This window comes from Cherax quadricarinatus, chromosome 59, assembly GCF_038502225.1.
Source record: "Cherax quadricarinatus isolate ZL_2023a chromosome 59, ASM3850222v1, whole genome shotgun sequence".
In the NCBI taxonomy this organism is placed as follows: domain Eukaryota; kingdom Metazoa; phylum Arthropoda; class Malacostraca; order Decapoda; family Parastacidae; genus Cherax; species Cherax quadricarinatus.
In genome coordinates, this window is record NC_091350.1 from 11284260 (window position 1) to 11303114 (window position 18855).

General features: G+C 38.1%; 1 protein-coding gene across 5 annotated transcripts in view; it reads right to left on the reverse strand.

Annotated features, from left to right (window-relative positions):
• The window catches only part of LOC128698717 (uncharacterized), a 300712-nt gene that overhangs the window by 12977 nt on the left and 268880 nt on the right, over nucleotides 1–18855 (reverse strand). For all 5 annotated transcript variants that reach the window (XM_070097720.1, XM_070097721.1, XM_070097719.1 and 2 more), the window contains exons 21-25: nucleotides 10187–10328; nucleotides 9646–9744; nucleotides 7966–8104; nucleotides 2927–3204; nucleotides 897–1137 (exon numbers count right to left, since the gene is read on the reverse strand). In XM_070097720.1, the coding sequence (XP_069953821.1) occupies nucleotides 897–1137; nucleotides 2927–3204; nucleotides 7966–8104; nucleotides 9646–9744; nucleotides 10187–10328 (899 nt within the window). The remainder of the gene's footprint in view (nucleotides 1–896; nucleotides 1138–2926; nucleotides 3205–7965; nucleotides 8105–9645; nucleotides 9745–10186; nucleotides 10329–18855) is intronic.

Sequence of the window (18855 nt, forward strand, 5' to 3'; positions counted from 1 at the left end):
ATACCAGTAACATTTGAGGTAAATAAAAATATTAATACTGTTGAATTAGCCTACTAATATTTCCTGCAGTTCATCCAACATTCCATTGCTTGGTTTACCTTACTTAGCCTACCACTGCAAAGCACCAACGAATTTTTATGACTATTTTTGTAATTTATTCATCATTTTATACAAAACAGTTTACATGGTTCATTGTTGGGTCACATATAGGAGCTTTAATTACAGTATAGTATCAAAACCTTTCTCTAGCCTTAGGGTGAGTCTATGAGTAATGTAATTTTTGGCCTCCTGGGTAAATATTCTAGACTTATTATTATTTGGGGGGGGGGGAAAGGGGTGTCTTCGATGCCATAAAATACAGTATCTTTTTTCTTGTAAACAGTGACCATGCTTTTTTTTTTTGGGGGGGTATGGTACCTGTACAGTACGGTATCATTTTTAGACTTGGGTCCCATCCCCAAGCTGTCCCATTTTATAGATGCAAATATACAAAAACTCCAAAATCAGAAACACTTCTGGTCCCAAGCATTTCAGATAAAGGATTCTCTGCTGTAATACTTGCACCACTCAATAAATTAGGCCTCACATATCCACACTGTCTGGTTAAACTGCCAAATAACTAAGTGCTCTTGTCTTGACCTTTCAATGAACAGGGGATTCTGAGTGATAAACATACAGAGTCTTGCTCTTAAAATCACATGATGCATTAGAATGCAGAAACAATTCCAAACAAGGAAGGGGGGGGGGTCACCCTGCCAGCCTTCTTTGGTCAAATAAGCTACATGCTACAACAACAACAACAAAAAATTGCATTAGCAAATTAAAAAAAAATCCATGATCAAGAGCTAGTGCACTCCCTCCCAACTTGAATAGGCAATAACTGGCTTATAACTCACTTTCTTCATAACGAGTGACCTCCTCAGACTGGTAAGGTTTTGTTTGCGTCGAAATAGTGCCACGCCTGTGTTTTCTCCTACTGGAACCACAAGAGACGCTAGCTCTTCGGGCTTTATCTCAGGACACTGAGGAGCTTTAGCCCTTTGTCCAGATTTCCTTCCTCGAGGACGTCCAGGCCCACGTTTCATTACACTACCTTGAGGGCGCCCACGAGCTCTTCCCTTTCCTTTTCCTTGTATTCTGTTGGATTATCAGTGTAAATCATTTGAACATACAATAGTTTGTTTTGCTTCTAATAAATAATAAGGACAGCCTAAACCTTTACTGAGTTAAGAGATGAGAAGAGCCATTAAAAAGTGGCATAACTAAGTCTTAGTTGTAAACAATCTATTCTGAATAAGTGAATATTTATTGGGTCAAGTAACTATTAGTTGACAGTAAGACACCTGGCATTTCTCAGAATGTTTAACATAATTATTTAAATGAGTTGACAGGTAGAACATAAGAAAGAAGGAACACTGCAGCAGGTCTACTGTCCCATGCAGGGCAGGTCCATGTCAACCCCAGGCTTAGACCAATGGCCTACCCAGTCAGGTCACCTCCACTTAACCCTTTGACTGTTTTGATTGTATATATACGTCTTATGTGCCACCGTGTTTGACGTATATATACTCAAAAATTCTAGCGACTTCAAATCAAGCAGGAGAAAGCTGGTAGGCCCACATATGAGAAAATGGGTCTGTGTGGCCAGTGTGCACCATATAAAAAAAATTATGCAGCACGCAATGCATGAGAAAAAAAAAACTCCGACCATTTTTTTTTGGATTAAAACGCCAACTTTGCGGTGTATTTTTGTACAGTATTTATGGTTGTATTCTTGTTTTCTTGGTCTCATTTGATAGAATGGAAAACATATTATAGAAATAGAGGTGATTTTGATTGGTTTTACTATGAAAAGAACCTTGAAATGAAGCTCAAAGTAGGGAAAATGTTTGATTTTGCCAATGTTCAAAAGTAAACAAATGATGTCATTTTCCAATAAATGCCCAACTAGCCATTCTAATATGCAGTCATGAATGGGTTGATGTTATTTATACAATTATTACAATATTGCAGTAGTCTGCATAACAGTAAATCTTCTATTTTTTGTTTGAATAAAAATTCAAAATAGAAAGCAAGAGCAATATCAGAGGGGCCTGGAGACGTGACTGATGAACAAAGAAAATGTTATTTTAGAGCCAGGACCCTATTTTAAAATTGGCATATTTTTTAATTTTCGTGAAATTAGCCAAATTGCATATTTCTGACCACTTTACTGGGTAGTTGAAATTGGTAAATGGGCAGTTTCTTGTATTCAATCGATAAAACAAATGGAGTTCTAAAGAAATAGCTATGAGTTTGGTCAACTGGAACAATGGAATTAGCCGAAAATAGGGCTCAAAGTGGGTGAAATCGCCAATTCGTAAATATTGCCGAGGTCGCTAACTTCATGAGAGTGTAGGTCCACAAGTTTTCCATCAAATTTCGTTCTTTTGGTGTCATTACCACCGAGAAAAGATTCTCTATCATTTCATAAGAATTTTTTTTTTTTTTTTTAATTTTTCGACACCAGGAGGATTTGGAGTTTCAACAGTCAAGGGGTTAAGGAAGGAGCACAGCATCTGACCCAGTAGCACCAGCTAGTCAGGTCCAACTCACACCCACCCACACCCACTCATGTAGAATATCCATAAAAGCAAGAATGCAAAATATATAAATATTATTACCATACAGAATGTTTTAGATAATGAGTTGTTTGCCGTAAGAGATACAAACAAATCAAACACATCAATACAAGAGTAAAGTGTGAAAAAAGTACCTCATGATAAAATATAATTAGTATGTGAAAACTTTTTTGTATTAGTTTTACTGTTATTTCAGACCTGATAAGGTCATATCATGCCAAGATACAAGGTGCAGTTGCAGAGGGTTTGAGTCAAATGACTAGAAACAGTCATGTACCAAATGACTGCCTAACTAATATCCTTACCTTTTATAATTCATACCTGCTACATCTACTTCAAGGGAGTTGTGTGCTTCACTATTTTGTTCAGCAGTAAATACTTCAAATACTTGACCCCGGTCTTTTACAACAGCCACTGGGTCACCAGTGGTATCTGTATTCTCTCTCTCAATCCTTCCTGGGGGTTTATTCCCCTTCTTAGAAAAGTTAGTAGCTGATGGCTTTTGAAGATTCTTCTGATAAAGAGTCCATGCCCGATATTCCATGTCTTTTTTAGAGAGCTGGTGGATATACTGCTCTTGCTCCTGGAAAGATTTAAGATAATTTAAGTACATATGGTCCATATGGAATGATTTTCAAATTCATCTAACCAACTGATCAGAATATTCATCCAGTAATTATGAGTATTACCAAGTGAGATTTATCAAGATTTAAATCCAAGTCCTATATATTTCTTTAATGCCAGTTCTTTCTTTCTTTCAACACACCGGCCATATCCCACCAAGGCGGGGTCGCCCAAAAGGAAAAACAAAAGCTTCTCCTTTTACATTTAGTAATATATACAGGAGAAGGGGTTACTAGCCCCTTGCTCCCGGCATTTTAGTCGCCTCTTACAACACGCATGGCTTACGGAGGAAGAATACTGTTCCACTTCCCCATGGAGAGAACAGGAAATAAACAAGAACAAGAACTAATAAGAAAACAGAAGAAAACCCAGAGGGGTGTGTACATATATATATGCTTGTACATGTATGTGTAGTGTGACCTAAGTGTAAGAAGAAGTAGCAAGACGTACCTGAAATCTTGCATGTTTACGAGGCAGAAAAATGGACACCAGCAATCCTACCATCATGTAAAACAATTACAGGCTTTCATTTTACACTCACTTGGCAGGATGGTAGTACCTCCCTGGGCAGTTGTTAATGCCAGTTATGATGAATAAAATAGGAAATGATAAAATATTACATACTGTATTGGGAGATATTTCTCTTTTAAGGGGTAAGATTTTCCCGAGTAATGTGAGATATTGTGTATCTAGATTATAATTTCTACCACAGGGAGGGCCAAATTATCTTAACTTTCATTTTAGCATTGCAGTGACCTGACATTTTCTCATATCCTAACCTGATTTCTTTCTGCTCTCCAATCATTGAAAGAGTTGATGTTTGAGCACATTAGATAGGAGTGAGTAGAGGTAAGTGGTTTAAATGACTTGACATGCTGTTGGAATGTGAGCAAGGTTACATTTATGAAGGAATTTAGGAAAACCAGTTAGCAAGATTTAGAGTCCTGGAGGTGGGAAGTACAGTGCCTCCCACTCTGTAGTGGTGGTGGAGATGTTACAGTTTGGAGGGCCAGCTGAACTGGGAAGTCAGAATGATTCTGGCAAAACAGTGATTGAATGAGTGATAGTGAGAGTTTCTTTTTTTTCTTTTTCTTTTACTGGGTCACCCTACTTTGGTGGGAGAGGGGCAGTGTTTAAAAATATACCTTAGTCAAATTTTGTCAATTTTAGCTAAAATAGTATCAAATTTTCCTCGGTGGGATACGGCCGGTGTGTTGAAAGAAGTATCAAATTGTATCAAATTGTTTTTCTTCTGAAAATTTTAGCAATATTTTTACATTGGTTATTTCCCACTAGTAGGTGTCCCCAAAGAAAGGAAACACAGTGACCATCAGTCCTTTAGCTGTCTTGCCCAAAACAGAGGGATATCATGAGTTAAATGACCCTCCAAACCACAACATCCCCACCCCTCCTTCAGAGCATAAGCACTATACTTTCCACCTGGTTGAGGACCAGGTCATGGGGGCATTGACCCCCAGAACAACTCCCTGGTAGACCTCTAAAACTCATGTTATTAAATGAGTTTCTTGAATCCCTTCATAAATGTGTTACCTTGATCACACACTAACAACACATCAAATCCCCAAAACCACTTATCCCCATTTGCTTTAACATACCATGTTCACACATGCCTGTGGGATACTTAAATCTCTATCACTGAAAACCTCCTTCCAATTCATTTAGGTTAATATCTTGCAAGAGAGTAAAATAAATTATTTCTTTAACCCTTTCAGGGTTGAGACCCCTGCTCTCAAACTTGCTCTCAGGGTTGAAGAATTTAAAAAAAAAATTTATCTTATGAAATATAGAGAATATTTTTCAAAATGTAATGAAACCAAAAGTATGAAATTTGAGGGAAAACGTATGGAATTATGCTCTCGCAAAGTTAGCGGTCTTGGTGATATTTATGTACTGGCAATTTCGCTCACTTTGTGCCCTACTTTTGGCCAATTCCATTTTTCCACTCTAAAAAAAACTCCTAGCTATTTTCTAGTATTCCTTCTAATCTAACAACTGACAACAAGAAACTGCCAATTTACTTATTACAACTACCCAATAAAGTGATCAAAAATCAGTATTTTGGCCAATTTCACACATTTAAAAAAATACCAATTTTAAAATAGGGTCAGGAATAAACAATGCAAACATTCCTGGCACTAAAATAACATTTTTCTCTGTTCATTAGACACATCTCCAGGCCCCTCTTATATTATGCTTGCTTTCCATTATGAATTTTTATTCACACATAAAATAGAATATAGAAGACTTACTCTTATGCAGACTACTGCATTATTGTAATACAGTGGACCCCCGCATAACGATTACCTCCGAATGTGACCAATTATGTAAGTGTATTTATGTAAGTGCGTTTGTATGTGTATGTTTGGGGGTCTGAAATGGACTAATCTACTTCACAATATTTCTTATGGGAACAAATTCGGTCAGTACTGGCACCTGAACATACTTCTGGAGTGAAAAAATATCGTTAACCGGGGGTTCACTGTACAGTGGAACCTTGGTTTTCGTTTGCCCTGGTTTTCGTAGGATTCAGTTTTCGATGACTTTTTTCATCAAAATTTTGTCCCAGTTTTCGCACATCCGCTCGGTTTTTGTAGAGTTGACAATGGTCCACCGTACCAAACACATCCACCACCTGCCCGCACCCACACAAAGCGTCCTACGCATTCTGACTTAGTCTGGCTTTTTTTCTCATTAAGTGAGCATTACCCCAAGCATTCGGATAACATTTTATATAATCCATTGTTTTTGTGCTTGTTTATTGAGTGCGACTGCTAAATAAGCCACCATATGTCGTCGATAAGGATTTTGAAGGGTTTAAGGCTGACCCTGACGACCCTATGGCTATTGTGGAATCTATTGTGTCTTTGGGAAAGTCCATGGAGTTGGATGCAAGTGGCCGGGATGTGGAAGAGTTGGTGGATGACCACAGGGAAGAGCTAACCACTGAAGAGCTGCAAGACCTTCAACTGGAAATTGCTTCAGAGGAGGAGGAGGAAGTGAGAGGGGAGAATATGCCTTCTTCAGTGATTAAAGACATGTGTGGAAAGTGGAATGAGTTGCAAAGTTTTGTGGAGAAATATCACCCTAACAAAGCTGTTGCAAGCCGTGTCTGCAACATGTTCAATGATAATGCCTTGTCCCATTTTAGGCAAATCTTAAACAGATGCCAGAAACAGACCTCTCTGGACAGATTTTTTGTGAGACAGGGGTCCAGTGACTCTCAAGCTGGTCCTAGTGCCAGTAAAAGACAAAGAAGGGAAGTAACCCCTGATAGGGCCTTGATACCTTAAGTCGTTATGGAGGGTTTGCAATCGTGTCATTACGATTTCGTGAGTCATGTTGACGGCAGTGAAGGAACTTGAGCTAGAGTTCGTCACGGCCTCGCTAGCTGGAGATTCGTCTGTAAAAACTTGCATTTGTGGTCACAGTGGTGCCTGTGCTAACCTTCCTATGGTGTAGAAATATACCTAGTTGGACGAATCTTATTGTGGCTAGCTGGTCTAGTGGCTAACGCGACGGGCTGGAGTTTTGAGACTCTCTGACCGCAGGTTCAATCCCAGCCGGGGTATGGTTTCCCTTCCAAACAATAACCTCTCCTCCTCCCTCTCCCCTCCTCGCCGTCTTCCATATGCCAACACGCGTCTTCAATGAAGGTAAAAATAATGTTAAATGTTCATTTATCGATTTCATTAGTCATTTATAGTTATTTTTCACTGTTTTCTGTATGTAAAACTATAGTTATTCTCTACAAAATGTATTTTTTTTAATATTTTTGGGTGTCTGGAATGGATTAAATGTATTTACGTTATTTCTTATGGGAAATATTGCTTCCATTTTTGTACAACTCAGTTTTCGTTAGACTTTCTGAAACGAACTAATCACGAAAACCGAGGTTCCACTTTATTTGTATTAATAATGTCAACTCATTCATGAATGTGTATTAGATCGGCCATTTTGACACATACTGAATGAGTGACATCATTTGTGTATTCTAGAATATCAGCAAAAATTGCTACTTTGAGCTCAATTTCAGGGTACTTTCAGTCCTGAAACAAATCAAAATCATCTCTATTTCTGTAATACATCTTCCACACACCACAAAGTCACTGTTTTATACCAAAAAATACAGTCCCATTGTGCACTACGTGCTGCAGAATTTTTTTAAATGGTGCACACTTACCACATAGACCTATTCTCTTATATCTAGGCCCAAATTTACCGCTCACAGCTTATCTGAGTGAGCCGAGTTCATGGCGTTGTACTACAAGAATGACATTGGCTTCAAAGCTGTGACACAATGGGACTGACCCTAAAAGGGTTAACATGTGGTAGTTATACTGAATAGTTTAACAAAGAAATGTCAAATCTTGTTTCTTCACCATATATAACATTTCTATAAGATATATTTAAATTTGATCCCCGTATTAGCTAGCCATAATACCTTTAAGTTATACAGAAGATCATCAATCATTTAGCTAACACTTATTTGGCATTTGACATTATCCAGTCCTCTTTGTCATATATACATGTGAACAGATAATGTGAAAAAGTAATTGCACAAAAAAGGGAACCTAAAAACTTGATGGAATTATCTGGTATTTTTAAAAATCAGACACAACCTTTCCCTAAAGACAAAAAATATATGATTATCTTCTGCATTTAAAGGCAATGCACATGGTAATTAGACTACAAAACAAACCTTGATATCCAGTTCATCTTTAGTCAGCATGATCTTCGACTTCTTTTTAAAACTTGTCTCATTTTCACTGTCTGGAGATTCCATGTTCTCTTTCTGAATTATTTTTACATTGGTTTGCACTATGCGCTCATAAGGTGGTCTGCAAGAAACAACATATTAAAAATTTACTCCTTTACAGTCATTGCTTATTATCTTTACTGTTTCGATACCTGTAACTAGTTCAGATATTTTTTACCCTCGTAACCCAGCTTGGGGCCAGACTTTGCTGATTGCCTGTTGCTTTTAATGACCTACTGGCCCAAACATCCATCACAGTCTGGTTGAGTTGACATTTGGTGGAGGTAGTGATCCAGTTTCCTCTTGAAAACTTTTACATTTGTTCCAGCAATATTTCTCATATCTGCTTGTAGCAGGAAAGTATATTAATTTTATTTTCCACAATGGCTCTTTACCGCGAATGTAGGATGACTTATAGTGCTCGTCATTAAAGTACATAGGCCCCTTCTAAAATCATGACCACAAAATAGGTTGTCACTTACACTTTAGAACATCCTTCTATTGTCTAGGAAGCAATTACCATGCATTCTTCAAGATTTCATTGGGTAAACTCACCCATGACTCATGAATGGCATCCTAAAACTGTGGACAAGTCTACTCCCAAATATCTGAACACATTCACTTCTTCCATACTCCCTCAGTCCAATGTGATATCCAATTTTTCTTTACCTAACTCATTTGATACCCTCATCACCTTACTCTTATCTATGTACATTTTCAACTTTCTTCCTTTACACACTCTCCCAAACTCGTCCACTAACCTTTGCAACTTTTCTTTAGAATCTCCCATAAGCACAGTATCATCAGCAAAAAGTAACTGTCAACTCCCATTTTGCATTTGATTCCCCATAATTTCATCCCACCCCTCTCCCCAACACCCTAGCATTTACTTCTTTTACAACCCCTCTATATAAATATGTTAAACAACCATGGTGACATTACACATCCCTGTCTAAGGCCTACTTTACTGGAAAGTAATCTCCCTCTCTCCTACACATCCTAACCTGAGCTTCACTATCCTCACAAAAACTCTTTACAGCATTTATTACCTTACTACCTATTCCAGACACTTGCAACATCTGCCACATTGTTTCCCTATCCACCCTATCATATGCCTTTTCTAAACCCACAAATTCACCTCGTGCACCTGCCCCACACTCACATCTGGCTCTTCTTTGCTCCTAAAAGATGTTATACCTCTCTGGCCAATGCATGAAATTACTGCCTTTCTCTTTTCAACATTTAACAGTTCCTCAAAATATTCCTGCGAACTACCCAATACCTCCAACTCCCCATTTCCTAACTCCCCTATTCTGTTTTTATCTGTCAAATCCATTTGTTCCCTAGGCTTTCTTATTTATCTCACTCCAAATTTTTTTCTTATTCTCAGCAAAATTTGTTGAAGAAGACCTTACCAATTCTCATTTGCCCTCCTTTTGCACTCTCTTCACCTCTCTTTTACTCTCCATATACCCCACCCTTCTTATATCATTTATGCTTTGTAAAAACCTCTCATAAGTGTCTCTTAGTCATGTTATTCCTTAGAATATGGAAATTACTCACAGTAAGGCAGGAGGGAATACACAAGTAGAAAAAAATAAAAGAAATGTACAGTGCACTTACTCAATAATGGTCATCATGGCTGGCCAGAAGAAGATGGAAAGCATTCTCTCAAACAACAATTTTTCACTATGTTCGCGAGTAATTTGACTTCTTGATTGCCTGTGAAGAAAATATTTTAAGATATTTAAACTTCAAGTTCTAAACCCAGTTTTAAGTACTTACATGGTATGTATCAAACCTGAAGCACATACTACCAAGTTACTAGTGAAGCCTAAACCATCTACATATCTTCCACAACCCTACACATGTAACAGGCAGTGAGGGAACAACAGCCCATCTTGGATCCTCCACTATCTTATGTATAACAGGCAATACCCACAATCTGTGTATCTTTCACCAAGCCATGTAAAACAGGCAGTGTGAGGCCCACATCCCATCTATGCATCCTCCACCAACACATGTAACTTTGTAAGTCACAATGCCTTTTTTTTTTTTCCCAGAGCTATACACCCATGTAATATCAACTCTTGGAAATAAAAAGTGTTATTAGATAATTACACACACTCTTTCTCTCCCTCTATCTTTATTGCTTTTTATTCACCTTTCTGGTTGTTGTATTTCTTCTTGGCACTGGTCTTGTACAGCCTGTTCAGTTTTTGCAGATTGCCTAAGGGACCCTGAGTCTACCACTGGTGGTTCAGCTGGCTCGTCACCTGGCACTATCACTTCTATTCTGTGTTTACCTACAAAAGAACGTGTGATAAACAAGGCATGAAAATCACTTTTGAAAGAAGATAATCCTTTGATTACTGAATAAAGGGCCCAGGTGCAGAAAAGGGTTGAATGTTGAGAGTACAGTGGACCCCTGCAAATTCGCAGCCTCAGTAATTTGTGGATTTTTCCTTAGAACCTAATTAATAATTGTTCGCGGAAATCCCTGCAAATTTGCGAATTTTTTTTGGCTTTTTTCATGGAAATATATAATTTTTTATGTGTTTTAATGCTAAATATTAATTTAATAATTTTGTAACATATATATTAATGTAAATTCAGCAAAATTTCCACATAAAATATAATACTGTATAATTTTTTTAGTGCTGTAGAGAGAACACAAAATGGCCATAGAGGAAAATACAGCTTAGGATGGTGAAATGCAGCTGTACTCAGGGGAATTTCATTTACTTTTACTAAATTATATTATTACTGTATATTTACCGACAGCAACCACCCAGGGAGGTGCTACCGTCCTGCCAAGTGAGTGTGAAACGAAAGCCTGTAATTGTTTTACATGATGGTAGGATTGCTGGTGTCTTTTGTCTGTCTCATAAATATGCAAGATTACAGGTACGTCTTGCTACTTCTGCTCACACTTAGGTCATACTACACATACACGTACATGTTTATTTATACACACTCATCTGAGTTTTCTTTGATTTTATCTTAATAGATCTTGGTCTTATTACCTTTCCTTTTATATCCATGGGGAAGTGGAATAAGAATCTTTCCTCTGTAAGCCATGCGTGTTGTAAAAGTCAACTAAAATGCCGGGAACAATGGGCTAGTAACCCCTTTTCCTGTAATAATTACTAAAAAGAATAAGAAGAAAATTGTCAAAGTGGGAAGTCTGAATGAGCGTGGATGTTGTGAAAATGATAAGGAAGAGATGATTGTGGATGTTATGAATGAGAAGAAGTTGGATGTCCTGGCTTTAAGTGAAACAAAGCCGAAGGGGATGAAAGAGTTTCAGTGGAGAGGAATAAATGGGATTAGGTCAGGGGTTTCAAATAGAGTTAGAGCTAAAGAAGTAGTAGCAATAATGTTGAAGGATAAGTTATGGCAGGAAAAGAGGGACTATAAATATATTAATTCAAGGATTATATGGAGTAAAATAAAGGTTGGATGTGAAAAGTGGGTTATAGTAAGCATATATGCACCTGGAGAAGTGTAGAGAGGAGAGAGAGATTTTGGGTAATGCTGAGTGAATGCGTGGGGAGTTTTGAACTAAGTGTGAGAGTAATGGTGGTTGGGGATTTCAATGCTAAAGTGGGCAAAAATGTTGTGGAGGTAGTAGTAGGTAAATTTGGGGTGCCAGGGGTAAATGAAAATGGGGAGCCTTTAATTGAGCTATGTGTAGAAAGAGGTTTGGTAATAAGTAATACATATTTTATGAAGAAGAGGATAAATAAATATACAGTGGACCCCCGCATAACGATTACCTCCGAATGTGACCAATTATGTAAGTGTATTTATGTAAGTGCGTTTGTACGTATATGTTTGGGGGTCTGAAATGGACTAATCTACTTCACAATATTTCTTATGGGAACAAATTCGGTCAGTACTGGCACCTGAACATACTTCTGGAGTGAAAAAATATCGTTAACCGGGGGTCCACTGTACAAGGTATGATATAGCACGTGATGAAAGTAGTTTGTTAGATTATGTATTGGTGGATAAAAGGTTGATGGGTAGGCTTGAGGATGTATACGTTTATAAAGGGGCAACTGAAATATCGGATCATTATTTAGTTGTAGCTACAGTTAGAGTAAGAGGTAGATGGGAAAAATAGGAAAATGGCAACAACAAGCAAGAGGGAGGTGAAAGTGTATAAACTAAGGGAGGAGGAAGTTCAGGTGAGATATAAGCAACTATTGGCAGAAAGGTGGGCTGGTACAAATATGAGTAGGAGGGAAGGGGGGTTGAAGAGAGTTGGAATAGTTTTAAAAATGCAGTATTAGAATGTGGGGCAGAAGTTTGTGGTTATAGGAAGGTGGGTGCAGGAGGAAAGAGGAGTGATTGGTGGAATGATGAAGTAAAGGGTGTGATAAAAGAGAAAAAGTTAGCTTATGAGAGGTTTTTACAAAGCAGAAGTGTTATAAGAAGAGTAGAGTATGTATATGGAGAGTAAAAGAAAGGTGAAGAGAGTGGTGAGAGAGTGCAAAAGGGGAGCAGATGATAGAGTGGGAGAGGCACTGTCAAGAAATTTTAATGAAAATAAGAAAAAATTTTTGGAGTGAGTTAAACAAGTTAAGAAAGCCTAGAGAACGAATGGATTTGTCAGTTAAAAACAGAGTAGGGGAGTTAGTAGATGGGGAGATGGAGGTTTTGGGTAGATGGCGAGAATATTTTGAGGAACTTTTAAATGTCGACGAAAAAAGGGAAGCGGTAATTTCATGCACTGGCCAGGAGGTATGCCATCTTTTAGGAGTGAAGAAAAACAGGATGTGAGTGTGGGAGAGGTGCGTGAGGCATTATGTAGAATGAAAGGGGGTAAAGCAGCTGGAACTGATGGGATCATGACAGAAATGTTAAAAGCAGGAGGGCATATAGTGTTGGAGTGGTTGGTATTTTTGTTTAATAAATGTATGAGAGGGGAAGGTACCTAGGGATTGGAAGAGAGCATGTATAGTCCCTTTATATAAAGGGAAGGGGGACAAAAGAGATTGTAAAAATTATAGAGGAATAAGTTTACTGAGTATACCAGGAAAAGTGTACGGTAGGGTTATAATTGAAAGAATTAGAGGTAAGACAGAATGTAGGAGTGCAGATGAGCAAGGAGGTTTTAGAGTGGGTAGGGGATGTGTAGATCAAGTGTTTACATTGAAGCATATATGTGAACAGTATTTAGATAAAGGTAGGGAAGTTTTTATTGCATTTATGGATTTAGAAAAGGCATATGATAGAGTGGATAGGGGAGCAATGTGGCAGATGTTGCAAGTATATGGAATAGGTGGTAAGTTGCTAAATGCTGTAGAGTTTTTATGAGGATAGTGAGGCTCAGGTTAGGGAGTGCAGAAGAGAGGAAGACTACTTCCCAGTAAAAGTAGGTCTTAGACAGGGATGTGCAATGTCACCATGGTTGTTTAATATATTTATAGATGGGGTTGTTAAAGAAGTAAATGCTAGGGTGTTCAGGAGAGGGGTGGGATTAAATTATGAGGAATTAAATACAAAATGGGAATTGACACAGTTGCTTTTTGCTGATGATACTGTGCTTATGGGAGATTCTAAAGAAAAATTGGAAAGGTTAGTGGATGAGTTTGAGTGTTTGTAAAGGCAGAAAGTTGAAAGTGAACATAGAAAAGAGTAAGGTGATGAGGGTGTCAAATGATTTAGATAAAGAAAAATTGGATATCAAATTGGGGAGGAGGAGTATGGAAGAAGTGAATGTTTTCAGATACTTGGGAGAAGATGTGTCAGCGGATGGATTTATGAAGGATGAGGTTAATCATAGAATTGATGAAGGAAAAAAGGCAAGTGGTGCATTGAGGTATATATACACCACACATTGCCCTTAAACAGGACATCTCCGCTGCCTCCAACCGTCTCCTCGCTGCTGCATTTACCACCCAAGCTTCACACCCATATAAGAGTGTTGGTACTACTATACTTTCATACATTCCCTTCTTTGCCTCCATAGATAACGTTTTTTGACTCCACATATACCTCAACGCACCACTCACCTTTTTTCCCTCATCAATTCTATGATTAACCTCATCCTTCATAAATCCATCCGCCGACACGTCAACTCCCAAGTATCTGAAAACATTCACTTCTTCCATACTCCTCCTCCCCAATTTGATATCCAATTTTTCTTTATCTAAATCATTTGACACCCTCATCACCTTACTCTTTTCTATGTTCACTTTCAACTTTCTACCTTTACACACATTCCCAAACTCATCCACTAACCTTTGCAATTTTTCTTTAGAATCTCCCATAAGCACAGTATCATCAGCAAAAAGTAACTGTGTCAATTCCCATTTTGAATTTGATTCCCCATAATTTAATCCCACCCCTCTCCCAAACACCCTAGCATTTACTTCCTTTACAACCCCATCTATAAATATATTAAACAACCATGGTGACATTACACATCCCTGTCTAAGACCTACTTTTACCGGGAAGTAGTCTCCCTCTCTTCTACACACCCTAACCTGAGCCTCACTATCCTCATAAAAACTCTTTACAGCATTTAATAACTTACCACCTATTCCATATACTTGCAACATCTGCCACATTGCTCCTCTATCCACTCTATCATATGCCTTTTCTAAATCCATAAATGCAATAAAAACTTCCCTATCTTTATCTAAATACTGTTCACATATATGCTTCAATGTAAACACCTGATCTACACATCCCCTACCCACTCTAAAACCTCCTTGCTCATCCGCAATCCTACATTCTGTCTTACCTCTAATTCTTTCAATTATAACCCTACCGTACACTTTTCCTGGTATACTCAGTAAGCTTATTCCTCTATAATTTTTACAGTCTCTTTTGTCCCCTTTCCCTTTATATAAAGGGACTATACATGCTCTCTGCCAATCCCTAGGTACCTTCCCCTCTTTCATACATTTATTAAACAAAAGTACCAACCACTCCAACACTATATCCCCCCCTGCTTTTAACATTTCTGTCATGATCCCATCAGTTCCAGCTGCTTTACCCCCTTTCATTTTACGTAATGCCTCACGTACCTCCCCCACACTTACATTCTGCTCTTCTTCACTCCTAAAAGATGGTATACCTCCCTGACCAGTGCATGAAATTACTGCCTCCCTTTCTTCCTTAACATTTAAAAGTTCCTCAAAATATTCTCGCCATCTACCCAATACCTCCATCTCCCCATCTACTAACTCCCCTACTCTGTTTTTAACTGACAAATCCATATTTTCCCTAGGCTTTCTTAACTTGTTTAACTCACTCCAAAATTTTTTCTTATTTTCATTAAAATTTCTTGACAGTGCCTCTCCCACTCTATCATCTGCTCTCCTTTTGCACTCTCTCACCACTCTCTTTACCTTTCTTTTACTCTCCATATACTCTGCTCTTCTTATAACACTTCTGCTTTGTAAAAACCTCTCATAAGCTACCTTTTTCTCTTTTATCACACCCTTTACTTCATCATTCCACCAATCACTCCTCTTTCCTCCTGCCCCCACCCTCCTATAACCACAAACTTCTGCCCCACATTCTAATACTGCATTTTTAAAACTATTCCAACCCTCTTCAACCCCCCCACTACTCATCTTTGCACTAGCCCACCTTTCTGCCAATAGTCGCTTATATCTCACCCGAACTTCCTCCTCCCTTAGTTTATACACTTTCACTTCCCTCTTACTTGTTGTTGCCACCTTCCTCTTTTCCCATCTACCTCTTACTCTAACTGTAGCTACAACTAAATAATGATCCGATATATCAGTTGCCCCTCTATAAACATGTACATCCTGGAGCCTACCCATCAACCTTTTATCCACCAATACATAATCTAATAAACTACTTTCATTACGTGCTACATCATACCTTGTATATTTATTTATCCTCTTTTTCATAAAATATGTATTACTTATTACCAAATTTCTTTCTACACATAGCTCAATTAAAGGCTCCCCATTTACATTTACCCCTGGCACCCCAAATTTACCTACTACTCCCTCCATAACATTTTTACCCACTTTAGCATTAAAATCCCCAACCACCATTACTCTCACACTTGATTCAAAACTCCCCACGCATTCACTCAACATTTCCCAAAATCTCTCTCTCTCCTCTACACTTCTCTCTTCTCCAGGTGCATACACGCTTATTATAACCCACTTTTCACATCCAATCTTTATTTTACTCCACATAATCCTTGAATTAATACATTTATAGTCCCTCTTTTCCTGCCATAGCTTATCCTTCAACATTATTGCTACTCCTTCTTTAGCTCTAACTCTATTTGAAACCCCTGACCTAATCCCATTTATTCCTCTCCACTGAAACTCTCCCACCCCCTTCAGCTTTGTTTCACTTAAAGCCAGGACATCCAGCTTCTTCTCATTCATAACATCCACAATCATCTCTTTCTTATCATCTGCACAACATCCACGCACATTCAGACTTCCCACTTTGACAATTTTCTTCTTCTTATTCTTTTTAGTAATCTTTACAGGAAAAGGGGTTACTAGCCCATTGTTCCCGGCATTTTAGTTGACTTTTACAACACGCATGGCTTACGGAGGAAAGATTCTTATTCCACTTCCCCATGGATATAAAAGGAAAATTAATAAGACCAAGAACTATTAAGATAAAATCAAAGAAAACTCAGATGAGTGTGTATAAATAAATGTGTACATGTATGTGTAGTGTGACCTAAGTGTAAGTAGAAGTAGCAAGACATGCCTGTAATCTTGCATATTTATGAGACAGACAAAAGACATCAGCAATCCTACCATCATGTAAAACAATCACAGGCTTCGTTTTACACTCACTTGGCAGGACGGTAGTACCTCCCTGGGTGGTTGCTGTCTACCAACCTACTATGTGGAGACAAAAAACATTATCTATGGAGGCAAAGAAGGGAATGTATGAAAGTATAGTAGTACCAACACTCTTATATGGGTGTGAAGCTTGGGTTGTGAATGCAGCAGCGAGGAGGCGGTTGGAGGCAGTGGAGATGTCCTGTCTAAGGGCAATGTGTAGTGTAAATATTATGCAGAAAATTCGGACTGTGGAAATTAGGAGGTGTGGAGTTAATAAAAGTATTAGTCAGAGGGCTGAAGAGGGGTTGTTGAGGTGGTTTGGTCATTTAGAGAGAATGGATCAAAGTAGAATGACATGGAGAGCATATAAATCTGTAAGGGAAGGAAGGCGGGGTAGGGATCGTCCTCAAAAAGGTTGAAAGGGATAAGGGAGGTTTTGTGGGCGAAGGGCTTGGACTTTCAGCAGGCATGCATGAGCATGTTTGATAGGAGTGAATGGAGACGAATTGTATTTGGGACCTGACGATCTGTTGGAGTGTGAGCAGGGTAATATTTAGTGAAGGGATTCAGGGAAACCGGTTATTTTTATATATCTGGACTTGAGTCCTGGAAATGGGAAGTACAATGCCTGCACTCTGAAGGAGGGGTTCAGGATATCGGTTTGGAGGGATATGTTGTTTATCTTTATACGTATATGCTTCTAAACTGTTGTGCTCTGAGGACCTCTGCAAAAACAGTGATTATGTGTGAGTGAGGTGAAAATGTTGAATGATAATAAAAGTATTTTTTTTTTGGGGATTTTCTTTCTTTTTGGGTCACCCTGCCTTGGTGGGAGACGGCCGACTTGTTAAAAAAAAAAAAATTTACCGTATGCTCTAGGTAGTAGGTTGGTAGACAGCAACAACCCAGGAGGTACTACCGTCCTGCCAAGTGAGTGTAAAATGGAAACCTGTAATTGTTTTATATGATGGTAGGATTGCTGGTGTCTTTTTTCTGTCTCGTAAACATGCAAGATTTCAGGTACATCTTGCTACTTCTACTTACACTTAGGTCACACTACACATACATGTACAAGCATATATATATATACATACACCCCTCTAGGTTTTCTGCTATTTTCTTTCTAATTCTTGTTCTTGTTTATTTCCTCTTATCTTCATGGGCAAGTGGAACAGAATTCTTCCTCCGTAAGCCATGCGTGTTGTAAGAGGTGACTAAAATGCCGGGAGCAAGGGCCTAGTAACCTCTTCTCCTGTATATATTACTATATGTAAAAGGTGAAACTTTCGTTTTTCCTTTTGGGCCACCCCGCCTTGGTGGGATATGGCCGGTTTGTTGAAAAAAAAAAAAATTACCGTACGTATACCAAAGAAAACGGGGCTGCATGAATTACAGTATACCAAAGAAAACAGACTTTGCATGAATTACAATACATATGGGGTAACATTGGTATTTTACATTCTAGCACTGCGGGAGGCACAGCAGTACAGTACTACATACAGGTTTATTTTTACATTCTTCTTCTTTTTTTTTAAGGATGATGTATGAAGCTGAGTTTGAAATTAAATTTCATATTTAGGGTTTAAACTATAAAAATAGGCATTTATATGCCTTTTTTTAACCACATTCAGAATTCATGGTTTTTCCAAATTTGCAGGTGGTGTTGGAATGTAACCCCCACAAATTTGAGGGAACTACTGTATTTAACTCAATGTAGAGCTTTGTCATACCAGTGATAAAGCTCTACACAGAGTAAAACGTTGTCACAATAAAAGCTATTCTTTTCTTAAACACTGTTGGTAGTACACCATATCCCTTCCCATTATCAGTATAAGGCATATTCAATTGCCAGTTTATATCCAAAGACAATTATACCAAATTTAAAAGGGGGATTATCAAGTAAATTAATCTATTTAACAGTCAATCCTCTAGTCAAAAACCATTAAAAATAGAAAGGAAAAAGGTACAGTATCATAAAGAAATTGTAGAAAATAAAGTTTTACAACAATTAAATTGTCTTGGA